Raw genomic sequence first — 27,237 nt, forward strand, 5'->3', positions numbered from 1 at the left:
GTAGTATCTCTCATAAGGGGTTTTGAACCGCTCTTAGTCTGACCCGTCGCCCAGGACCTGTTTGCCTTGGGAGACCCTACCAGGGGCATATAGCCCCGGACAACATAGCTCCTAGGGTCATTCGGGTACTCAAACACTGAAATTTTAGTCACGGTATTAAAGACATAATGACTCAAACTCAAGCAAAGTGAAAAGAGAATCTCATAATATTCAAGACTGAAAAGACTCATTGACTCAAACTCTGACTCACTGTAAAATAAAGGTGAGAGTCATAATCAGAAGATTCAAGACTGAAAAGATTTACTGACTCAAACTCTGACTCCCCAAACAATAAAAAAATGCAAATCTCATTCAAAAGATTTAAAACTCAAAAGACTCACTGAGTCATAATTACAATATTCAACACTGCAAAAATGCATTAACTCAAACCCTGAGTTGCAGATTCAGAGCCATGTTAACACAGCCAGGATTGTAGACGAATTTTTTGGCATTGAAGGATGATAACAAAACAAAATGAAAGCTTGGGTGTGATTGTAAATCCGCACGACTGAACACGAGGATCCTTCCACCTCTGTGATGTTTAACACTTTTCTCTCATATCACATCCGTGTCCTTTACGCATCATAGCACTGAATTTGGGCATGGAGCCAGAGACCTCCCGGCTCCATTTCGCCCCATCAGCATTTCACCCCTCATGCCAATGTCGCCCTGACCTTCCTGTCACATTATCTACGACCCGGTCGGGACTCGAACATCATCTCAGTCGAGAAACGCAATCTCTAATCAGACACATTTTCCCAGGCGCCTGTTTTTCATTCGACAATGACCTGCAGCAGACACAATGTTCGCCAGATTGGCTGATAATTGCTGCTCGAAGTTTGGAAGAGAGTCCAAGCGAGATGCCAGCGAGACGCAGGTGAGGCGTCGAGACGCAGTGAGGAGTTGTGATTGCGATTTTATATGCAGAAAAATGGAGATAAATGATGAAGCTTCAATAACGCCTCCCTTCATTAGTGCCTCGTCTGGCTGCATTAGTGGCGGAGGTGGAGCTCTAAATGAAGCTTATTAGGAGGCAAATGGACGAGTTCGAGGAGCCACAGAGCCCGGAGTTGATTGCATTGTAAACAATGAACGCTCAGAGGGTCTAGTGCAGGTCGTATAATGTTGTGAGGCGTCTGGCCTCATCAGTTAGACATTATACAACAATATAACCATAGCGATTAGTACACTATCACTCCTGGAGATACCTTGAGTCTGATCCGGCTGGTTTACATATAAAAGTATGTAATATATACAGTGTGTGTATTTTATTTCACATATAGTTTTTTATCTGTATGTTCAATTCAATACTATTTGCAGAGCACATTTAACTAAGATTGTCTCAAAGCAGCTTTAGAGATAAAATTTGTATAAAATAATGTATAAATTTAGTGCCTATAATTGTAAGTTTATACCTAATGAGCGAACCAGTGGTGACTGTGGAGAAGGAAAAACTCCCTGAGACGGCATGAGGAAGAAACCTTAAGTGAAACCGAACTCAAAAGAGAACCGAGACCGAGTGAGTGGAGGGGGAGAGAGAAAGTAAAAAAGAGAGGGAGTGAAGAAAGATAGAGAGAAGGTGAGGAAGATAGAGGAAGTGTGAGAGATTGAATGTGATAGAGGAAGAGTGAAGAGAGAGTTAGAGAGGGAGTGAAAAATAGAGAGAAGGTGACCGAGAGGAAAGGATATGGAGGGGGGAGAGAGAAGGAAGTAACAGAAAACGAGTAGTGGCAGAGTAAGAGAGTATATGAAAGACAAGAGAGAAAGATGAGGTTGAGGAAAAGAAAAGGAGAGAGGGAGTAAGTAAATGGTAGATAGAGAAAGATATTTCTTTTTTGCTTTTGGAATCTGTAGAGCTTTTAGGTAAGGAAACGCAGGCTGAGGACGAGTCGGCGTTTTCACCTGGTTCGCCTCCTTATCTCCATCAGCGCTTAATTCTCGTCTCGTCTCGTCTAATCTCGTCTCAACCACACGGCCCAGGATGAGCTCCCAGGGACTTGAGGGAAAAGTGGATTCACTTTCAATAGCATTCTGAGTGAATAATATTAATTGATTCCACTGCTCTGTAGAACAGATAATGCTGGATTGAAGTCAATATACTTCACTTTTTGTGTTTTTATGTAGCATTAAAAATGCGCTAAATATTCTTGTTTTATCTCCACGTCTTTTATCACACTTCCCTCTGTCCACACGAAGTGTATTTCATGTAGAAAGTCACGTATAGAGGTACTTACATGTAATTTTATCCAACTCCCACAGTCTGTCCCCGCAGCTAATTTCCTGATACACATATTAGCTAGCTAATTCCTTGTTACACCTAATGCTAACTAGCTAATTCACTGTTAGACACACTGTTAGCTAGCTAGTTCCCTGATACACACAATGCTCGATAGCAAATTCATGGTTACACATAATGTGAGCTAGCGAAATCAATGTTACACATAATATTAGCAAGTTCATTCACTGTTAAACAATGTTAGCTAGGTAATTTCCTGTTACACATAATGCTAGCGAGCTAATTCACTTACACAATGTTAGCTAGCTAAGTCATTAGTACACAATGTTAGCAAGCCAATTCACTGGTACACGTTAGCTAGTGAATTCACTGTTACACAATGTTAGCTAATTCACTGTTACTCTGTTCACTGTTATCTCTCTCTCTCTCCCCTCTTTCGTTCACTCTCCGTTTCTCCCACCACTCATTTTCCCTTCCTCCCTCCCTACCTTCTCTATTCCCCCTCCACCTCTTTCCCTCTGTCTCGTTCTCTCTGTTTTTCACTCTCTCTCTATCTCTCCCTCCACTCTCTGTTTCTTCCTCATTTTCTGTTCATTTTTCTCTCTTCACTCCCTCTCTTGATCACTCTCTCTCTGTCTCCCCCTCCACTCACTTTGTCACGATCTTGGTCGCCCCCACCCCCAGTTACCTTCATTCCGTCCCTATTTCATTCCCTCTCTCTATCACTCCCTCTCCCTCTTTCTATTATTCTTCCTCTCTTTCTTCCTCCCTACTATATCTCCTGCTCTCTCTCTCTCTCTCTCTCTCTCTCTCTCTCTCTCTCTTTGTCTCTCCCTCTACTCTGTCACAATCTTGGTCTCTCTCTCTCCCTTTTGCCCCTCTTTCTCCTTCCATCACCTTCTTTCTGTTCCTCTTTCATTCCCTCTCTCCATCATTCCTCCTTCCTTCCTTCCTTCTTTCCTTCCTTCCCTTCTTACTTCCTCTATATCTTCCCCTCTCTCTATCTTTCCCTCCACATCACCATCTTTCTAAACATCTCTTTCATTACTCTATCACACCTGCTTTTTCTCCCTCTCTTCCTCTCTCTCTCCCTCTCTCAATTCAACCCCCCCCCCCCACCCCCCCACTTACCCTGTCTCAGTCTTGGTCTCTGTCTCTCTCTTTCCCCTCCCTGCATCACCTTCTTTTTGTCCCTCTTTCATTCACTTTCTCTAAACATCTTTCTCTCTTCCTCTGTCCATCGCGCTCCCTCTCATCCTACCGTGCCCTTTCCATCCACTGTCTCCCTTTCTCTCTCTCTCTCTCTCTCTCTCTCTCTCTCTCTCTCTCTCTCTCTCTCTCTCTCTCTCTCTCTCTCTCTCTCTCTCTCTCTCTCTCTCTCTCTCTCTCTCTCTCTCTGTATAATAGTGTAGATAGTGCATAGTGTAAAGTACAGAGCAGACGAAGCAGACCAGTGATTTATTCTGGTTAAAAGGCATCAGCGGAATTAGACGTGTTCATTACGCTGAGTGGGCCACGTCAACACAGAATGAGAAACTGAAGGGAAAAAAAAAAGACAAGAGAAATACAGACGGCTAAGAGTAGAAAATAAGCAAGCAGTTTAATCAGCAATCATTCGGCCTTATTCAGATTTCTAGCCAATAGGTAGATTAATTCATTATTTAAAAATCAGATTTATGTATATATATATATATATATATATATATATATATAATATGTTACATATTTTAACCAAATTGTTTTGGTACAGGGCTTTTGTTTCAGTACACGTGTACCGAATGCAATCCTTCCTTTTTTCGTGTGGAACACTGTTAAAATCTGAGTTCCATCAGTAACGTATTAATAGCAGACCGCAAGTTTGTTTAGTCTCCACCTCGCACTTTAAATTATTATTTTAAACTTAAAAACAATGCAAGGGGTATAAAAAAGAAACTACAGTTAGTGCAGTGTCACTGTGGCTACTAACTCTGTACAAGAAATACGATTTGTTTTGCACATGCATGAAAACACTAAAAAATCCATAGCAATGTCATTAGCCGCTAACCAGGAAGTGGCTAGCGGCTAACCCCCAGCGAAAATTTATTTTTTTGTGTTTAATGTCTGGCTTCAAGAATTTTTTTTAAAAGGAGAAAATCCTGACAATTTTGCATATTTAGGGAGTAAATGATTATTTTGATTTATTCTATTTTTTTTTTTATTAAATATAATAAAATATTGTTGTATATATTATTTAACCAAGGAGGCATTTTATTTCAAATTGTATGTAAACTGTTCAAATGTTGCTGATCACAAATATTAATAATAATAAACTGAATTAATAAAAATAATTACAAGTAATTTTATGTTTTCCATTTCTATAGCAAATTTGTATAGCATTTCTATATTATGGTATATTAGTGTGAATATTTATGTGTAAATTAAAAAATTTATTAATAAAAAAATTAATAGAATAAGGAAATCAGACGATTATAAATTAATTAATTAATAAATAAATAATATATATATATATATGTTTAGTTATAATCGTCTGATTTCTTTATTCTGGATTCTGATTGTTCATATGTGTTGATTAATTTTCCATAACTTATCATCATCCATTTTCATCTTATCATCATGAACATGTGTATTTTGTGTATTATTCTAAATCCCTTCTTAGAATGTGTTATCGTTTCCATAGTAACAGGACATGAAATCTGTTATAATCTGAAATATGTGTGCGCTCATAAATATATAAAAATGCAGCGTTTTTTTTTTATTATTTAAAAATCATAATGTAAAATCCTCAACATTTTGGGGACGTGAGGTTACAGGAAAATAATCGGCTTCATGTAACTCCACTTTACTGCTCCCTTGTTTCTTATTGGACTAATCAGCAATCTGTGCTATTATTAGCTCCGCCCACAACCACATTCAGTACTTTACACATTACAAACTTCATGTTAGTATTAGAACAGATACTCATGCAATAATAAATTGGCATTCATTACAAATTCAAAAGGGTTTCAATGACAAATTAAATTCCTGAAGAGACTCCGAGTGCACGAGAAGGTCTCGGATCAGGATCCTTAATTCAGAATTCTGGTAGCGTTCTCCTCAGAAACAAACACAAATGCAGTCTCTTGGTATCTGTGCAGAGACACACACACACAACACACACACACACACACACACACACACACACACACACACACACACACACACACACGCAGACACCCTCCACAAAACATGCAAAGTGTTACTCATTTCAGAGTTTTATTCTGTCATTCTCATGCAAAGTGCCAGGCCACGCCAGGGGAGCGCCGAAGCACTGATGAGTCTGGACTCACCGGAGTGCTGATTGACAAATGAAAGGACTGAAATAACCCCTCTTTTTCGCAAGAGAGAGCGAGAGAGAGAAGTAAAAGAGCTAGCTGGAGGATCGTCTCATTATGGTTTTGTGTGTCAAAAGCACCAGTAATTCAGGCATTTGAAAAAGCTTCGCTAAATGCCATGCTTCTTTCGAGGGCCTTTATCATCCGAGCTTTAAAGCGATTCTGGCTTTTCATCCTACCATGAAAAGGAGCCACGCACTGACCAAAATGAACTTGGAATCTTCACACTGCAATCAGATGACGATGATGGCGATGAAGATGATAAGGGTGATGCAGAAACCCTTCTGTTCTGCAATGATGATTGAAGAATACTCAACCTGACAGACTTCTGAATAAATAGATAAAAAAAAAGACCTTTGGGTAGGAAACTACAAGGTACAACACAAAGCCATGAAGCATGAAGCCAAATATTTTGAGCATCTGGAACACGAGAGCATGAAGATCAACGGTTGTGAAAGAGCGGTGTGACGAATGTCAAAGAAGGTTTGCTCGTTGTCCTCCTCTGCATGTACAGAGAAAGGATTTCAAATCGTGGACCTGCTCGGTCTGAGTAACACAGCTGTCTGGTCGCTGTTTGTACAAGGGAACACCTGAATCATAAATAAATTTATTTAAGGCAATTGCGTTAGTCACGGCTCTTTGTCCAATGGATATAAAATAACCGTCACTCACCTGATGTGAAACCAGTTAATATCACTGTTTAACTGTGTGTCCCCAAAATCTGAATGCATGAAGAGAGTGTGTACAGTAATGAACAAAATCCAACTTTTCAGCAAAGTGACTGGCAGCGATGTAACGAATGCATCCCTTAGAGCTGTGATCATGTTTTTTTGATTATGATGTATTATTTAAATTAATCGATTCGCGTCAGCGCCATTTGTAGATGGATCAGCAGGTCTAGTCTTAGTTCCAAACAGCGTGAACGCCGTGACTTTAAATTTGCGTACGCATGACGATTTGAAACTAAGCCGATCGACTGTACAGTGACATTGCATCAGGGGAGAACTTTCTAAATATTAAAGCAACAGTGGGTGGCAATGGCCAAGGAATAAGAAGAACTGGTCCTGATGACCTTTCCTAGTTTTTTTTTCTTCTTTCTTTTTTTTTGTGTTGACCTTGGTTAAAGTTTGATAAATATACAAATTTGATTAAATATATAAAAGTACTGATAACCGGTTTAATATACGCAAAAAAGGTGAGAAATTGAATTTGTTTTAAGGGAGGGAGGGAAGGAGGCCAGGGGGACTCCAATATAAATTTTGCCTAAGGCCTCCAAATGGCCCTAATGCCATCTGACATTTCTTAGAGTTCTACAACAACAAAAAAATCTAAAGCTGCCACTCCTGGGCCCCTGTACAAGGCCCTCAATCCCATAACTGCTCAGTTGTATGAATGAGATAAATGTAAGTCACTTTGGAAATGCCATCTACCAAATGCCAGACTGTTTAATGATTACCAATGAAAGAATGATTACCAATATCTGACACATAATTAGCATTTTCTCCAATCACTGACCTGCTAGCATGAATTCCCCGCTAGAACCGTGAGAATTCTAATTGTGTTCATCACCAGCATCTATCCTGTGTTGTTTTACTCAGTAAACAATTCTATCAATTAACAACAGGGTCAGTGTGAATACTGAATTGTGATTGGCTGGAAGTCCAGGTGTGAGTTCAAAGCATTGAACACACGTATATGGGGATACCAGTGCCTATGTAGAATCCAGGATTTTTGCAAGTGGTGTAACTTATATATAGTGAATATGTTGATTTTAAAAAAAGGTTTGAGGCACAAGATGAACAAGACAAACTGGAGAACAGATGGTTCCAGTAAGATATATATAAAAAAAAAATGCACCAGGAGTTTACCTGCTTCACCCGAAGTTCTTTACCTCTACATTCTGCAGTAAAATCTTATAACATTCATGTACATAACTTGTAATAGCTAGAAGCTGGGCTTAAATGATGCTTTATTTAAACACAGCACAACAGGTGATAGATATGTAAAACATGCTTGAAAAAAGTACAACTAGGAAAACACAGAAGAAACTATTTTCAGCCAAAAAGGTTTGTCTGCATTCGCACTTTCTGTCAATCATTTTTCAAATTAGACATGCTACTTCAGGCCACTGTAGATACTGCAGGTGGAGGTTCATTTCATAAATTGTTTTTCGTTTTATTCCAAACAAAGCACAATATACAACAAAATATAAAAAACACAACAAATGTGTCACAACACCAAGGAACAACCACATCCATAAAACGCCATACGTTACATAATATCCGAGACATGAACATAAGGTTCGTGAACACTGGACTTACAAACCCAATCTAGAAAAATGCATATTAAACCATGAAAGAACGGAAAGAACTTAAAAAGTCTGAAAGAACTGAAGAGGAAACCTTTTTTGTGTACTCTTAATTGTGTACTATTAATGGAACCCATGCTACAGTAGATGAAGGGTTTCATTGGCTTGTAAAAGGGGTTGAATTTAAATTTCTCTTTGTAAATTATTCAGTATATCAGGAAGAGGAATGCTGGAACCACTTTCTGAAAAATCTTTTTAGACAACCTCATTTGGTCGATAATCTCAAAGGTCTTCCCAAAGGCACAAGACCAACCATGAGACCTAGACTGAATCCTCTTCTAAAACAGTGTAGAAACTGTACTTTTAGAAGATCCTGAAGAAGTTCTCGGTTGTGTCCTTATCAGGAATTCCATGAGCCCATGTAAAACCCTTGAAGGACCCAGATTTCTTTTTTTTTGGTCTAAAAGCAGCTATAATCTGACTGTAATCCATAATCCCAGTCACTTGTTATCCTGTTGCTGCATCTACGCAGAATTCTATTAAAGCAGAAAATAAGTGATGGTGTGCAGAAAGATGTGCTGTGGCGAAAGCGAGAGAAACATGCTGATTACCATAGCAGGATTCTGGGTAATGGAGATTGGGGAAAAGGAGGAAGTAGATTTGTGCACTGGTTAAATCTTGAGCTTTGGGGTGCTGCAGCAGCAGTCGACGTGTCTCACTACTAGAGATGAGTTTCATCAGATGCAGTACAAGCATAACCCATCCGGCACAAACGAGAGCACACAATTTATACAATACAACTGTCCAATAAAACCTGATGCATTCAGGCCATGAGTTACTGGGGAAAAAAAGACACGTGCAATTATATTTTTGCGAGCACATATACAGAGTTTTATAAACGTACGCCAATTGTTAAAGGCAAAACAATGCTATTGAAAAAGTATTGGCACCCTCCAATAAACAGATTAACATTATCGACTGTCTTCCTGACAAATGTTTTGTGGACACCCAACAATAAGATTGGTATCGTGGTGGGTGATCATCATCTAGAACACCGCACTTCACGTTTAGTCCACATTTCTTGTTAAAGAGGTTATAAAGTTGCGTATAAGAATGTACATGTTTGTTCCTTATAGTTATACATTTATTAGTAAAATCAGTTGCAACTGTGGCAAGGAAAAACTCCCCCAGACTTCATGAGAAAGAAACCTTGAGAAGAACCAGAATCAAAACCATCCTCATCTGGGTGACACCAAATTTCCATTCATTTCAGTTTTATCATTGTTGAGGTGTTAATAAGAACCCAAATCTAAGTTCTATGAGAAAGCATCAAAGGTTTACATGTACAGTATTTAATGATAGATGCACAATTTATTTGCACTAACACACATTTAGTGTACTGGACAGCGCCACACTGTCACTTTGTCTATTGTCTTTTTGTGTTGTGTAGTTTGCATAGAATAATGTTTGCCCATGTGAACTTTACGTAGTTCGTTTTCGTGTGAATCGATGTTTCGGCAAGCGCATATGCCTTGGTTGGATTGGTGCACATGAGTTTAGCGTGGCTAGCAGGCTAATCAGCAGGTCCAATCATGCGCTATATAAGATCTGATTAAATAAGACTGGTAGTTTAGTGTTTGAGACTCCACCTCGGTCACTGTGTATTGTAGTGTATTTGGGGGAATTTACTACAAAAGCCATTGACATGACAAAACCGATACTTCAAGCATGTTATTCCTCTCTGATCATTCGAACGTCTTGTGCAGAACAATATTATGCCATGGAATAAATGAACACAGACCCTCCAATTGGGAAAACTTTTTTCCTCATTTCTTCAGTCATTAGCAGTGCAGAATGCAGATCGAGCATATTTTCATCGAGTCTATGAGAGTTATTAGGATTTCCCCTGGATCAGGTCAATGTGTGGGTGGTGAAACGTTTGTTTGCGCTGTCAGCACTCTGGAATGTAATGGATGTTCGGCTGCCTTCATCCTCCGGTGCTCTTCAATAACATGCGAGAGAAGTGCTGCTATATACAGTATGTAAAAATTAAAACATGCACTTGACCGGATTTTTCCAAAATATGCGGTTCTAATCCAAAATGTAACCACAAAGTTGAAACTAGGAGACCCAAACCTGTTCCAGCAAGACAATACCCAAGTGCACAAAGCCAGCTCCATGAAGATATGCTTTTCATTGGTTGGAAGTGTGTGGAAGATCTCCTGCTATAGAGCTATAAACTTGTTGAACACCTTTGAGATGAATTTGAATGCTGACTGCACCCCAGGCTTCCTCACCTCACCTACATCAGTTCCTGACTTTACTAACACCCGTGTGGTTGAATGAATCTCCACAAGTACACTCCAAAATCTAAAGGAACATCTTCCCAGAAGAGTGGATTTAAAAAACATGTAATCTTATGGTCAGGTGTCCACAAACCTTTGTCCATGTAGTGCAAAAACACATTAGAAAAATGTTTAAGCTACATTTTACCTTTACAGAGTACTAAAACTGCTGTGTGTGTGTGTGTGTGTGTGTGTGTGTGTGTGAGTGCGTGAGATATGTAGCTAATAATGAAGCTGTTGGAGTTAACTCCTAGTGCGTTTTTTTTTTTTTTTAAACAATGTATTTACAATTTACAACGATTATGTAAAGATGTAATTATTAACGAACCTCAACACACTGGTGTAGGTTTGATGTCGAGCGTTTGTAAGCTGCCAGTTCAATCGCTTTGGACAAACACAGCTAACACTGCATAATAAGTTTTTAAGTGGTGGTCGCTTATATATAGCCATATATTGTTGGATAATATTGTTTCATATGAATTTGACGGCATTTCACTGTCAGGGTCTGCATCACTTGCGTCTGCCTTGTCTGTCTCCATATTTCTTTCATGTGAGGATTTTTTTCGTCCCCTCCTTGCATTATTTATTTATTTTCTTTTTTACTCAATAATGGATACGATTTCAAATGTAGTTAAGTGCGATACTTCAAACAAAACATACTAGTAAAAGTAAAATTACAGATTTTAAAGTCTATTTTATAAAGTAGTGGTACACAAAATACTACAACAACAACAGTAACACGAGAAAATATAATTAGATACTTTCCACCTCTGCACACTGACCCTAGGATACGTATAAATATATTCACTGGTTTACTCAGTTTTTGTGCTTCAAGCCAAATAAGAAAGTTTGAAATTCATGTCATGCATCCTGAAACCAGAAACCGGAATATATAAATATGACGCTTTTGTTATTAAACATAACAAGAAGAAGGAACTCTGCGTATAATTAATCGTCCTCGGAACAGCTCATGGAGTTGAAAAACACCGCGGGACTGAGAAATATTGCTGGGTACTCGACACTGCAAGGTTACCTAGAGACAAAATATAAATAAATAAATAAATAAATAAATAAATAAATAAATAAATAAAAATAAAAAGCAGAGATGGGAGGATGGATTATCTTGGCTCAGGCCGTCTACAGAACGATAATGAAAATGCGGAAAGCCAGAAAAACCTTCAGGGATGCAGAATAAATTCCAAACTCTTCTTCTATTTATAAAAAAATTATATATCTATTCATATATATATATATTCAACACTCGTGATGTTAGAACAGGTGATATGAGAAGTTGCACGACATAAGGATTACTCTGTTGCGATATCGGTGGATCCTCTCTTGACATTTCTGGCGTGTTATTCCTAACTCTCCAGTAACCGACCCTTATTTGCATCCCTTTTACTGAACTATCCTTCATTGGTTCCTCTTACGACGAAAGCGTACTGCTAAAATGTCCATTTTTGGGTTTTTTTCCTCACAGAAACGTCGTACGGAGTGATGTGCGCCAGCTTTGCGCTGAGATGCCAGGAATCGTCACTCACGCAAGAAAGAAAGAAAGAAAGAAAGAAAGAAAGAAAGAAAGAAAGAAAGAAAGAAAGAAAGAAAGAAAGAAAGAAAGAAAGAAAGAAAGAAAGAAAGAAAGAAAGAAAGAAAGAAAGAAAGAAAGAAAGAAAGAAAGAAAGAAAGAAAGGTTTGTTGGTTGGGTGGTTGGTTGGGTGGTTGGTTGGGTGTTTGGATAAATGGATGGATGGATGGATGGATGGATGGAAGGATGGATGGATGGATGGATGGATGAAAGGATGAATGGATGGTTGGATGGATGGATGGATGGATGGATGGATGGATGAAGAACTCTTTCCTGTCATGTAGATTTTGTCAGACAGTTCAGACTTAAGTTAAATGCATGAGTAACTGTTATTTGTTGTTGATTCCTAAATTCTGTATTTTCTACTTCTTACATTTTTAAAACAGACTTAAGTTTTAATCTATTTGGTGACATGTTCAATATTTTTTCTTTTCATTGTGCACCTTTTTCAGCCCATCGACTTGTTTCTTGTTATTGTGCGGCTTTTGTAACCTACAACTGGTGTATCATTTTCTGTCTCTCACACACCACAGACGTAGACTAGTTTACAAAGATAACAATGAGCAGCGCAGAAGGAGTAAGAAGTCTGGGGTTAACGTGGATGAGACAGAGGGAGTCAGTGATGTGAACATGACTGAGAACTGAGACATTCCTGATCACATGACCATCATCTTTTCTCTGCTTGTGTTCTATATGGTGGATGTTCAGCCTGGACACATTCATTAGGTAACAACATTGAAATTATTTTGTATTATTATATTAATATGATGTGGGGTCCAGCGTGACACTAAAACAGGAAGTAATAATGGCTATTTTTACTTAAGTACATGTCAGAGCCCAAACTTCTTTACTTTAAATTGAGTGAAAAATTTGTGTTCTTTTGCCATATCTGGCAATCAGAGATATTAAGGAATGAAGTTCTTAATATTGTCCTGTAATGTAAAGGCATTATATTAGGACGTGTCTTTCATCATGAGTAACACAATTTACTAAAAACATTCAATCTTCCAACAGACGTCTAAAACCTCACAAGCCGAACATTAATATCCCTCGATTTCTTAAAAGAATTACTATCTTAATCTGTTTAAATTGAATGATATCGTGGCTGTCAAAATGGCCACCATTCTGCTGCTCAATAACATCGTCATCATCAATATCATCAATATTGCTATCAATATCATCATCGTCTTCATCATCATCAAAACAGATTAGAGCTTTTACACTTAACTGTGACTGAAAATGTTAAAGAAAGATAACGGCACAACTAGTCCACCATTACATCATCATCATCATACTCATGATCATCACAGTCATCATCATCAGTGTCATCATGATCATCATCAAGATCATCATCATAATCAAAACAGAGAACAGCTCTCAAACTCAACTGTTTGTAAATGTTTACAGGAGATGATGATACAGCTCCTCTGCATCATCTTACATCATCATTGCTGTCACCAATATCATCATCATCATCACCATCATCATCATCATCATCACCCAAACAGAACAGAACTTAACTGTGTAAAATGTCTAAAAGACATAAGTAGTAAATCCAGAAGTGCCACAATGAGTCATTTGAAAGCGCTTGGAGCAGTGATTGTAGTGGAATGTAGAAGTGGGCGTGGCTTCTTCCAGGGCTTTTAGGAGATTTGAACACGCTAAGAATTTCACTGCATTAAAAAAAAACCAAGCAAAACAAACTCGTTTATGTTCAATATCAAATATATTTTACCCCAACTTATAGTAACATATAAAGGTGCAGCAAAGTGCATGTTTCAACGCATTTGCCGTATTTAGTTTCACATCTTTACAAATAGGTGTTGTACTCCCTATTTCGAGCATCACACTGATACGATTTATTTTCGGTGAAGCAGCTCGGCATCCCATCATGCCGAGGGAAACGGATTCGCTGAAACAATACTCGGCCTGAAATTGCACCCGCCTCGACCTCGACAAAGAACATCACGCGCACACAGCGAGAAGCGTGACGACAAGACGTTTTGAGACAAGGAAATTGTTTCCTGGCTGTGAGAAAGCAGGAGGAAAAAACTGAAAACAAAGGTGAGCGAGAGAAAAAAGATAAAGGAGAGAAGTGAGAGAAGTTAAAGCAACTGACAGAGAGGGGAAAATCCAGCCGAGCTGAGTGATGCTGGAGAAACATCATAGTACATACCGAGAGATACGTTTCACAAGATGTACACGTGGTTTTCATGTTTCTCTACCATCCATACTTCATCTCAGGTTTTCAGTGTCAGTGATTAGTAACAGTCAGATGTAAAGTTGTAGCTGAAAAACTTCTAATATGTTTTTTTTAACTATATGGACAAAAGATTGTGGACACCTGACCATAAGATTGGAAAGTGATCATTTTGAACATCTAATTCCACATTCATTGCCCATTTGCTGTTATGAGAACCTTCACTGTTCTAGGAAGATCCTCTACTAGATTTTGACGTGTGCTTGTGGAGATCTGTGTGAGATTTTTCAACCACAAAGATGGTAGTAAAGTCAGTTACTGATGTACAGTAGGTGAGATGAGTCTGGTGTGCAGTCAGCATTCACATTCATCCCAAAGGTCTCCAATAAGGTTTGAGCTCTATAGCAGGAGATCTTCCACTCCCAAGCATGTAAAGCATATCTTGATGGAGAGGGGCATTGTTATGCTGGAACAAGTTTGGTTCAAGTGAAGGGAGAATTTAATGGTCCTATACAATTGTGTGCCTTAAACTTTGTGGTAACAGTTTGGTATAACAGTAAAACAGAGTACTGCATCACAGACAGGAATCTCATACAGTGAGAATGAATGTCATAACTACAGCAAGAATCCCAATGAACACAATTCAACACGTCTCCTTTCACTGTAGCCACAACTGCATCGCCCGCATACATCATCTCTAGCAGAAGCATCGATATTAACCTCATAAAATGACCCTGGGTTTGCCATGCAAATTGTATGCATTTTTTTCATGCATTATGGTTTTCCTGGGGATTTTAAATGAAGGCAAATTGTGTGTTTTTCTGCAAATTCTACAGAAAAGAAAACACACAAGTATAAATGGTTCATGAAAAAGCGTAAGCTTTTTCTCAAAAAGTCTGTCTTGTAATTATATCCGTTACCGAATCAGTTTCTTCTCCTACGTCTGTCATTATGGGATGCAAAAACTGCTATTAAATCCACACAAATATAATTGAGCTTGTGCAGTTTGCTACAGATGCGGGTTGCGAGCTCTGACTAGCGCATCTAATCAGAGGACATGAAAATGCCAGTGTGATTGGACGTCAGCTAGAGGGCCTTGGATTGACCAAATCACAGTCTGCTTGGTTTAAAGCAACAATTTCAGTCAACACTATTTGAATCTACTGTACCTGTTCATTTCCACTGGCCTTATGGCAATACATGGTGTGAAGGCTAAAATCTGATTGGATAGAAACACCTGAGAGAAAAGCTATTATATAAAGAGAATAAAGAATAAATATTATTTAAAACATTTATAGACAAAAATATATTAAAACGTAAGTCGGATGGTCTGCCACTGGTATAAGTACAATATAATCCTATTTTGTACCTAGTTAATATTTTATAAGCTTCCTTGTCCTTTTGTCTATAGACAAAAAAAATTTAATTGTTTCTTGTATTGGGGTGCCATTTCTTTTGGAAATGTAATCTGGATAGAAAAAAGGAGAAGACTGTATTCTTTTTTGCGCAAGAAATTTACTTTTTTCACTCTTGGGCCCTTGAGCAAAGCCCTTAACCCTTTATGCTCCGGGGGTCCCTTACAAGGGAAATATCAAGGTCCGTGACGTCGGAGTGACTTGGGGCCGCCTTCCTGTGGGCTCACCACCTGCAGGAGGGACCGTAAGGGACGGTGCTGTGAGGATTGGGCAGCAGTCGAAGGCGGGGGCCTGCTTAGACTGCTGCCCCCGCGACCCGGATTACGGATAAGCGGGAGAAAATGATTGAATGAATGAATGAGGATGTACTTTTTCCAAAATCTGTGACGCTATTTTTGTTTTGCTCTCACTCATCGAAAACAACTCCTGCAATGGCTTCTGTTCCACAGGTGTTTAATAGCGACATACCTGGCATCCCTGAGTGGAAATGAACTAAATAGGTTCTAAGAGATAACTGGTGTGTAAATGGTGTCCACTACACAAACAGACAGTTCACATTTAAAAAGCCAGAGTTACATCTTAAATAGCATAATGAAAAGAATAAACACTGATCACTGTACACACTGATTATATAAAACTGTAAATGTATATACTGTATTTACCTCAATCCATAATAATATCCATAACTCATAATAAAACGTAACACAGCAAGGACTCTTACCTGGAACCAACGATCCCTTCACAGACCAAAGAAGTGTGGTGGTGATGATGATGAAAACGATGAAGGCCGGTGACCATGTCATCTGCATGATTCTTACTGAACTGGCATCCCAGATATCCCTAATATCCACTTCCTCCCAGATTCATCTACACACAAAAGACACAGGGCTGTTAAATTCTGGATTCTGATTGGTCATATTAATGTTCTCGTCCTAATAATGTGTTATAGTTTCCAGAATAATCAATATAATACCAATTAAAGAAATATAAGATTTGATAAGATTTGAAAAGAAGTTTTTGTAAAGGAGATGTTTAGCAGCTAACTGCAGGGATGTCACCAAAATGCTGCTGCATTGTCTGACTTATGTTAACATGAATGTGATCAGAAGTAAAATGTTTTAAATTCAAATTAGTACCAATGTATAATCGATAACAGTCAGAGTCAGAAATGTGTAAAAATCTCACCCCTATCTTGGTCTCAACATGCTCTAGTCTTGGTCTTGGTCTAACCCCCTAAAGGTCTTGGTATTATCTTGGTTTCAACATGCTCTGATTTTGGCCCTGTATTGCTTTTAACCCTTCAAAATCTTGGTCTTATTTTGCTTTTGACATGTTCTGGACTTGGTCTTGGCTTGGTTTGTACCCTTTAAAGTCTTTGTCTTATCATAGTCTGAACATGCTTAGGTCCTGGTCTTGGTCTAGACCCCTCAAAATGTAAATCTAATTTTGGTCTCAACATGCTCTAGTCTTGGTCTTGGTCTAAGCTCCTTAAAGCCTGGTCTAATTTTGGTTTTAACATGCTCTGCTTCTGGTCTTATGTTGCTCTTATACCCTCATTGATGTGGTCTTATCTTAGTCTTGACACCCTTTGGTTTCAGTCTTGCCTCGGTCTTAACCCCTTTACGTCTTGGTCTTATCTTGGTTTTAACATGCTCTGGATTTGATCTCGGTCTTGGTCTAAACCCTTGAAGGCTCTGGTCTTAATTTAAACCCCTCAAAGTTATGGTCTTATACTAGTCTCAAAATGCTCAAGTCTTGATCTTAGTCTAAACCCCTCAAAGTCTTGATCTTATCTTGGTCTGGACCTGCTCTGGTCTTGACAAAACACTACCACATTATTAATTGACAACACAGTGTGTTTTACTTGATTGCATTTAAAGTGATATACTCAGTCAGTGCTGCAAAGAGTAATTCGATTTTCTTTGTTACTGTAGCACTGGATGTTTGGTCTCAAAACATGCTGGTCTTGGTCTTGGTCTAAACCCCTCAAAGTTCTGGTCTTATCATTTAATCCTAAGATTAGAATACAATATAATAAAATAAAAGGTGTTTATAGACATGCTGAAGAAGCTCAGTCTTGGAACTTACTGATTCATACAATGTCCACAAAGATTTTGTAATAAATTAAAACATGTAAAAAAAAAAATAACATGAAAAAAAGATCATAATATGACTATTTTTTTTAGTTCAGCTGCTTTCAGTTTATAATTCAATTCAATTCAATTCATTTTTATTTGTATAGCGCTTTTATCAATGAACATTGTCTCAAAGCAGCTTTACACAGATAATGCGGTGATTGAAAAAGGAATATGTTCTTTATGAGTAAGTTTGTCCCTGATGAGCAAGCCGGTGGCGACTGGCGACTGTGGCAAGGAAAAACTCCCCGAGATGGCATAAGAAAGAAACCTTGAGAGGAACCAGACTCAAGAGGGAACCCATCCTCATCTGGGTTACACCGAATGTCCATTTGTGGCGGGTATACAATGTTGCGGGGTGCAGTGATGATGATCAAAAGCGAAGTGTATTTCTGAGTCAGTGTAGGAGACTGTTGACATCAACTACAGTCCAATCCAGGCAGGCCTGGATGAAGTGGGAAGATCCATGGGGGGGAGAGGGGCAGGAACAGTATAATGAAAAATGACATTGTCCAACTGATGTCAGATCCTCCACCTTCTAATTCCCACCCACATAATCTCCACTTCCTGTGTAATAGAGTTCCTGGGAATTAAGCCGGAAGGTGTAGCAGCTGTATCTCTGTTCTTATCATCACGCCTGAGGGAAACACCATCTCTCTAGCCTTCTCTCTCTCTTTCTCTCTCTCTCTCTCTCTCTCTATCTATCTCTCTCTCTCTCTCTCTCTCTCTCTCTCTCTCTCTCTCTCTCTCTAGCCTTCTCTCTTTCTCACTCTCTCTCTCTCTCTCTCTCTCTCTCTCTCTCTCTCTCTCTCTCTCTCTCTCTCTCTCTTTCTCTTTCTCTTTCTCTGTCTGAGTGTTTTCCAAGCAAAGGATTAAATCTGTGGTCAGATTTGAAAGATTTGCCGCGTCCTTTGAATGTCCATCGGAAGTCCATGGGGCTGAGAGACTGCTGGAGCACCTTTTAAAAGCAATCTGATAAATAGCCAATTACTGATGGGGAGACTCAAGTGATGTGGGACAGGAGATGGAAAGTGGAGTGGAAAACTGGAGTGACAAGGGGAACTCTAGTGACTGGGAGATGTTGGTGACAATGGAGACTCCAGCGGCCGTGAAACCAAGAGACTTGCGAGATAACGGAAACTTTGTTAGACGGGACTCGGGTGACGAGGAAGACTCAAGTGACCGCAAAACCAGGAGACTTGTGTAATAATGAACACTGCTTCAGGAAATCCAGGTGACAAGGACCACTTGAGTGACCACAAAAAGCAGGAGATTTGAGTGATAGGGGAAACTTTGTTAAAAGGAGACTCGGATGTCGAGAAAGACTTCATTGGCTACAAAAACCAGAAGAGTCGTGTGAAAGAGGAGACTGTAATAAGAGCCAGACGAAACGAGTGCTAAGACTTCACCTGTAGCTGATGAGACTAATCAGTGCGCTCTGTTTCAATCCGACAACGCCAATAAAAAGTAAAAAGATAAGAGCCTCGCGAGAAAGAGACACACCAAGCAGAGGAGAGTGGAAGGGTCTCGAACGGTGACAGGGTGCGGGCGTATACCGAGAGAAAGGCATGCTGAGTGAGACTCAGGTGATGAGGAAGACTCGAGTAACAGCAGAAACCAGGAGACTCGTGTGATAAAGGAGACTTGTGAAATGGTGAGACTCATGGTAACACTCAGATTCAGACAGCAGAGGTTATTATTCTGTGGCAAGAAAATGGCATTTATTGTATCTTCTAAATGTTTTTCCCCCAAAAGGTTGTAATGTGAATAATCCCTGTAATAATTTCGCTACACTGTGGTGAGGACTGTTAGCGAGAACGGAGAATTGAGCTCTTTTGTGTTCCACGTTTCTTTGTTTCAGAATGATGACGGTAGACGTGTTAACAGCATCACTAAACACACACATACACACACACACATATACTGTATATATATATATATATATATATATATATATATATATATATATATATATATATATAAAGAAACATTTGCACATGAATAGCGCTGGAATGAATGTAAGAGTGAGGGTTAAGAGGTAAATATTTAATAAAGTCAGACATAAATAACATAAAAAACCCAAACTGCTTTCAGTGTCACTCAGTAACACACATATTTGTCCAGGTGTGTATCCAGATGTGTATCCAAGTCCACACATCGCCTGTCTGATGTCACTCAGACAAACCGCAACACGTCTCCACGATAGATCAGACACGGGTCTCTTCAGTCTGATTCTCTGCCTTACACTTATCCTTCTTCTACTCTAATCTGAGCTAATCATATTACTTTCATTTCTGCTCTCTCTATCATTATTTCTTTTCTTTCCTCAACCTTTCTTTCTTTCTTTCTTTCTTTCTTTCTTTCTTTCTTTCTTTCTTTCTTTCTTTCTTTCTTTCTTTCTTTCTTTCAACCTTCACACCACTTTTTCTCAATCCTCGCTTTTCTTAATCCTAACACTGCCTCATATCTCACATTGTCTCAACTCTCACACTGCCTCAATCCTCACACTGCCTCAATCCTCACACTGCCTCAATCCTCACATCGCCCCAATCCCCTCACCATCTCAATCCTCACACCACCTCGACTCACACTCAACCCTAATCCTTACACACCACTCAATCCTAACAATGCCTTATATCTGACACTGATCTTACACTGTCTTAACTTTTACACTGCCTCAATCATCACACTAACTCAACCCTCACACTGCCTTAGTCCTCACATCGCCTCAATCCTCACATCCCCTCAATTCACACACGGCCTCGAACCCCAAACAGCCTCAATCATCACATTAACTCAACCCTCACACTGCCTTAATCCGCACAGTGCCTCAATCCTCACACGGCCTCAATCCTCACACGGCCTCAAACCCCAAACAGCCTCAATCCACACAACATTTCAATCCTCACATCGCCTCAATCCCCACAATCCACACACCGCCTCACTCCACACACCACCTTAATGCACACATGGCCTTAATCCACACATGGCCTCAATCCTCACACCACCTTAAAAGTGGCTTTGTCTCTAGGTCCTTGAGTTTGGTAGTTTACACAGGGTGGAGAGAAGGAGAATCTGGAGATCAGGGGAAGTTCATGATCAGGAGAATTGGACACTCACACAGAAGGTTGCATCTGTAAACTCCAGATTTATCTCCATGAATTACTCATGCAATTGATTTGGTGAGGCGGTGGTGAGATGTTCGATCTAAATATTGAAGGTGTACTCAATCTCACAGCTGCTCAGTTTTCCGCTACACACGTCACACTGATCAGAGAAACCTTTTCATTTCAACCTTTTTTTGCATTATTCCTCTTTTTATCTGTCAGTACTTCTCTCTTCTCATCATTTCTTTCCCATACACTTCCTTCTTTCGTTTATTACAGTTATCCTTTCTTTCCTCCTCTCCTTTACTTCACTGACCTTCTATTCTTCCTTCCAGTTCTGCCTTTAAATCCTCCCATATCCTTCCTTCCACTTTTATATTTTATTCCTCCTCTATCTTTTATTCCTCCATGTCCATCATTACTCTTTTATATTTGATTCCTCTTCTTTTATTCATCTCATATAGTTCCTTTTGCTTTTATATTTTATTTCTCTTCTATCTTTTTTTCCTCTCATCCTTACCTTCATATCCATCTTTCCCTTCCTTTCTCTGCTGTCCTTTCTTGTGTTCATTCCCTCCTTCCTTCCTCTTCAGTCTTCTTCAATCTTTCAATCCTCTTCAACCATTCTATTCTTCATTTTCAGTTGTTCCTCTTTCAATTTGTATTTACTTTTCTCTTTATTTCTTCTTATTCTCTCCCTCCTTCCCCACTTTCTTCCAAGTCTTTCTATTGCACTTTTCTTTCGTCTTTTATTCCATGAAAGTGAGTTTTCCATGAATTTCATCCTCTTCTACTCTTTTCTCCCTTAATTTTTCACTTCATTTCCTTCTCTCTTTTGTCTTCTCTTCTTTTTCATCATTTCTATGATGTGCAATATCCCTTTCTTCCTCTTCATACTTTACATTCCATTCTTTCTTTCTTACATTTCCTTCACACTCTTCTTTGTCCTTTTGTTTTCTCTTGTTTAATTAATTTGTTTTACTTCATTTTTCTTACTTCCTTTCCTCTTCCCTTCCTTCCTTTTTGCTCACCAATCCTTTTGTTCGTTTATCTATTTCTATCCTTTCTTTTCTTCACTCTTTTCTTCTCGCTTTTGTCTACTCTTCCTTCATTCCTTCTCTTCCTTTCTTCCTCATACTTCCTTTACTCTAATTTTTTCTTGCTCCTGTCATTAATTTTCCCTTTATGACCCTTTTGTCCCTCTTTCTTCTATTATTCCATATAGACAGTACCAGCTCGATCATTAACAGCTGAAAAACTGACCATAAGACTTTTTCACACACACACACACACACACACACACACACACACACACACACACACACACACACACACACACACACACACACACACAGTCCCTCAATAGTGTTTAAGACTCATTTTAAAACATGAATGTGGAAATAAAAATATGCAGTGCTTTGTAAAAGACACACAAACACACACATACACACACACACACACACACACACACACACGGCCCCACATTTCCCATTACAGCTCAATTCCAAGGTACACACAGTGCTGTGTTCCAGAGCAGCCTTCATTTGAAAGCAGTCTAAGTGCAATTTGGTGGCGGTGATTGGATCAGCGGGAAGAGGAACAAAGCAGACTGAGGTTCCTTTTGTGTCTCTTTGTGTCCTCGGTGTCAGGAGTCCACGCTGACAACAATGTGGCCGCTGCCACTGCAGCTCCAGCATTTATTATCTCCAGCAGGGATCGCTGGCTTCGCCCTGCCGCAATCATAACTCTAATTAAAAGAGTTGCTTTGTAAGCACGGAGGTTACGCGATGTTAATTACGGCGCCTTGCACCGTACACACTGTCCCTAAATGCCACTTGTCATTGTTCTGCTCTAGCACTTGTCATCGAAGCGCCGGGTCTCTCCTCGGAGACTTCCTACGCACAGGGACGTCGGCTTCCTCGTCCTGCTCACTGCTAACAAATACACAACCGTGTACGAGCTACAAATTCATTCTAAACATATGATAAGGAAGGAATAAAGAGCTTCATGGAGTGTTGTTCTATTAAAATAATTACCAACAGTGATAATACGAAGCAGAGTCGCTCCTGACGTCCCAACGATTCCACTGGTGCTGTGGAGTCGCTGTTCCAGAAAACAAATCAATATTTTCTGACCAGTGTAATTTAGTCTGATTAGTGCAGCACTGACTTCCTGTAGCTTTAGCTTTTAAATACAAAGAAGTAAGGAAAGAAGAAGTGAATGAATTACTGGAGGAAAAAGGAAGGAAGGAAGGAAGGAAGGAAGGAAGGAAGGAAGGAAGGAAGGAAGGAAGGAAGGAAGGAAGGAATGTAAGAAGGTTTGAGGCATACGAATGAAAGGAGGAGCAAAAAAACAGAGAGAGGCTGAGAGTAAGTAAGATATAGAAGGCAAGAAGTAATGGAAGAAGTGTTAGGGCATACAGATCAAAAGAGAATCAAAGAAATGGAAGAAAGAAGAAAACATAATGGGAAGGAAGAAAGATGAATTAGAAACAAGAAAAACCTTGTGTAAATTAATGAAATTTAAACTTTAGTCCTATAGAAAGACCTAATAAAGAAAGAAAGAAAGAAAGAAAGAAAGAAAGAAAGAAAGAAAGAAAGAAAGAAAGAAAGAAAGAAAGAAAGAAAGAAAGAAAGAAAGAAAGAAAGAAAGAAAGAACAGATGGATGAGTTGAGCAAAGGAACAAAGAAAGGAAATCAGAATGGAAAAAAAGATTACTGCATTAGTAATCAAAAAGAAAGAAGAATGAAATGAAAAGTCTTAAATAAGGAGGAATTTATAAAAAAAAATACATACAAACACACACACACACACACACACACACATACACACACACACACACACACAATATTTGCAAAAGTATTGGGACATCTGACATTTCCTGCTATATGTGGTTCTTATCCAAACTGTTAACAAACTGGAGGCAAAACTTAGGTGGCGCTATAATAAAATTTTGCATTCACTTGATGGAGGGAATAGGTGTTTGGTGTGAAGGAAGGAAGGAAGGAGAGTAGAGGAATACATGATGAAGGGAATAGGTGTTTGGTGTGAAGGGAGGAAGGAAGGAGAGTAGAGGAATACATGATGGAGGAAATAGGTGTTTGGTGTGAAGGAAGGAAGGAAGGAAGGAGAGTAGAGGAATACATGATGAAGCAGGTTTATATTTTAGATGTGTGTTAGTGTCGGTTTGTTGTTACAGAGGCAGAGACGCTCTTCTCGAGTTTGAATTTGTCCTTGAGGTTTGGAAACGAAGCAGATTTTATCAGTACACATCAGGGGAGTGTGTGTGTGTATGTGTGTGTGTGTGTGTGTGTGTGTGTGTGTGTGTGTGTGTTTTTGGACGAGTGATGAGGAGACTGCAGTATAACACCCCAGGAAAGACAGGACATGAAAGGAGAGGTCAAACATGGAGATGATTTCCATCCGTTAGTGACCTCAGGCCTTCCTGTGGAGCTGGGAAGGTCCACATCAAACGTTACCTTCTGTGACCCCAGCATCCAGAAGGTCAGGAGGCTCACTGCTGATCGCTGTGTTTACAGGAAGCACAAGGTCAGAACCTGGAGGTGGATTCATCTGGACGCTCGTCCACACAGAGGACAGATTATTAAACACATGAACGGTGATTGACCTTCAGCGTCTCTCCAGTGCTGAAACACTCAAACCTGTGCAATGTAGCACTAAACGGATAAAATAAAAGAGGAGGTAATATTTAAAGTCTAAACTGACAGTCAGTGATGTGAGTAGGGACAGAAACATCATCAGAGTCATCATCGGAAAAGTTCCTTCTAAACTACTTTAAAAGGATAAAAGGGAAATAATAAAGGGAAGGAACTGTGCCTGAAAATATAAAAAAAAAAAAAAAAAACATAGCGGTCTGGTAAAAAGGACGCACAGACGGATGGATGGACAAATAGATCAAGTAGAAAAAAAGGAAGGAAGGAAAGAAGAAAGGAAGAAAGTATAGAAAATGGCTGTCATTTGGCTGACACTTCATACCGATTAATGTAACAACTCGGAAAGAAAGAATTCTGCAAGCTTGCAAAAAAACCCTAAGAATTCTGGAAGAAATGATGGAAGTTCAGAGGGAGGAAAAGAATGTCTTGAATGAAGAATGAAAGGAAAAAAATTCAGAACGTCGGAAAAGTAAGTTGGAAAAAAGCGTAGATGTCTAAAAAAAAAATTCTGATGTCAAGAAGAATTAAGGGAAGAAAGGAAGGAGGGAGGAAAAAACTAAACTAGAAGTTTAGTCCTATAGAAGGATAGAAAGAATAAAGGATGAAATGAAAGTAGGGAGGGGGAGAGAGAAGGAGAATGAGAGAAACAAACAAGCTCACTGTAGAAAGAAAGATTGAAAGGAAGAAGACCAGGATAGAAATCATTAAAAAGTGGAACAATAAAATGAAATGTTTTACGAAAGAAAGAAAGAAAGAAAGAAAGAAAGAAAGAAAGAAAGAAAGAAAGAAAGAAAGAAAGAAAGAAAGAAAGAAAGAAAGAAAGAAAGAAAGAAAGAAATGATGGATAAAGGAAATCTAGATGATAGAAGGAAGAGAGAGAACAAAGGAAGAAAATGTAAATAAATGGGGGAACAGAGAGAAGGAAGGAAGTGTAAATGAAAGAAGGAAAAGAGAGGAAAGGTCATGTAGATGAAAGAGGAAAGTATAGATGAAAGGACAAGAAAGAATGAAGAAAGTAGATGAAAACAGAAAGAGAGAAAGGGAGAGAAGGGTGGAAGGATGTCTAAAAAGGAGCTTTTAAGTCTAAACAGATAAAAGTCCAGATTGAAGACTTGACGTAAGAAAGGAAGGAAGTTGAGAGTACATGATATACTCCTCTGACGGTGGATGCAGAAGAAAGTTGTAGTGGAAAGCAGACAGAGAACAAGAGTTTGTGTTTCAGATCGTCCTTCCAACATGTAAAGATCATCAGCACGTGAACCTGTAGATCCTGTAAAGTTCCTGCTCGTGTCGGAGTAACAACTGTGAAGTGATTGAGTGATGAGAGAGAGAGAGAGAGAGAGAGAGAGAGAGAGAGAGAGAGAGAGAGAGAGAGAGAGAGGAAATGAGAGCGAGAAAGGAAAGGAAGTGATGATGGACTCGGTATGAAGCAGCTTCTGGATCAATGCTGTTTGATTTATTATTTAATAGACTCCGGAGCTGTACAGGAGAACAAAGGAAAGTTTTTTTTTCAGGAAGTAATCGATAATCAGAACGACATGCGGCTCACGAAATAAAACAGCGCATTGTTTACTGTTAGGAGTTTTGATGAATAATTAATAAGAATGTGCAAATATTCATCGCATGTGGCACAAAAACAACCCCCCAAAACATCCACCTGTAACATACAGCATCCACAAGAAATTACTTAATTTACATCACACTATATATATATATATATATACATACACAGTGAGGAAAATAAGTATTTGAACACCCTGCTATTTTGCAAGTTCTCCCACTTAAAAATCATGGAGGGGTCTGAAATTGTCATCGTAGGTGCATGTCCACTGTGAGAGACATAATCTAAAAAAAAAAATCCAGAAATCACAATGTATGATTTTTAAACTATTTATTTGTATGATACAGCTGCAAATAAATATTTTAACACCTGAGAAAGTCAATGTTAATATTTGGTACAGTAACCTTTGTTTGCAATTACAGAGGTCAAACGTTTCCTGTAGTTTTTCACCAGGTTTGCACACACTGCAGGAGGGTTTTTGGCCCACTCCTCCACACAGATCTTCTCTAGATCAGTCAGGTTTCTGGCCTGTCGCTGAGAAACACGGAGTTTGAGCTCCTTCCAAAGATTCTCTATTGGGTTTAGTTCTGGAGACTGGCTAGGCCACACCAGAACCTTGATATGCTTCTTACAGAGCTACTCCTTGGTTATCCTGGCTGTGTGCTTCGGGTCATTGTCATGTTGGAAGACCCAGCCTCGACCCATCTTCAATGCTTTAACTGAGGGAAGGAGGTTGTTCCCCAAAATCTCCCAATACATGGCCCCGGTCATCCTCTCCTTAATACAGTGCAGTCACCCTGTCCCATGTGCAGAAAACACCCCCAAAGCATGATGCTACCACCCCCATGCTTCACAGTAGGGATGGTGTTCTTGGGATGGTACTCATCAATCTTCTTCCTCCAAACACGTTTAGTGGAATTATGACCCAAAAGTTATATTTTGGTCTCATCTGACCACATGACTTTCTCCCATTTGCAAACTTAAGACGTGCCTGGACATGTGCTGGTTTAAGCAGGGGAACCTTCCGTGCCATGCATGATTTCAAACCATGACGTCTTAGTGTATTACCAACAGTAACCTTGGAAACGGTGGTCCCAGCTCTTTTCAGGTCATTGACCAGCTCCTCCCGTGTAGTTCTGGGCTGATTTCTCACCTTCCTTAGGATCATTGAGACCCCACGAGGTGAGATCTTGCATGGAGACCCAGTCTGAGGGAGAGTGACAGTCATGTTTAGCTTCTTCTATTTTCTAATGATTGCTCC

At 39.3% G+C, this 27,237-nt stretch overlaps 1 protein-coding gene and 1 long non-coding RNA gene across 3 annotated transcripts in view; one reads left to right on the forward strand and one right to left on the reverse strand.

Annotated features, from left to right (window-relative positions):
- robo1 (roundabout, axon guidance receptor, homolog 1) overlaps window positions 1-27,237 on the reverse strand; it is a 296,829-nt gene that overhangs the window by 248,995 nt on the left and 20,597 nt on the right. For both annotated transcript variants that reach the window (XM_083547741.1, XM_083547743.1), the window contains exon 2: window positions 16,221-16,366. In XM_083547741.1, coding sequence (XP_083403867.1) covers window positions 16,221-16,308 — 88 coding nt within the window. In that variant the 5' untranslated portion in view covers window positions 16,309-16,366. The remainder of the gene's footprint in view (window positions 1-16,220; window positions 16,367-27,237) is intronic.
- LOC310729750 overlaps window positions 1-27,237 on the forward strand; it is a 121,197-nt gene that overhangs the window by 89,049 nt on the left and 4,911 nt on the right. The gene's annotated exons all lie outside the window — the stretch shown is intronic.

Source organism: Silurus aristotelis, assembly GCF_946808225.1.
Source record: "Silurus aristotelis genome assembly, chromosome: 8".
Classification (NCBI taxonomy): domain Eukaryota; kingdom Metazoa; phylum Chordata; class Actinopteri; order Siluriformes; family Siluridae; genus Silurus; species Silurus aristotelis.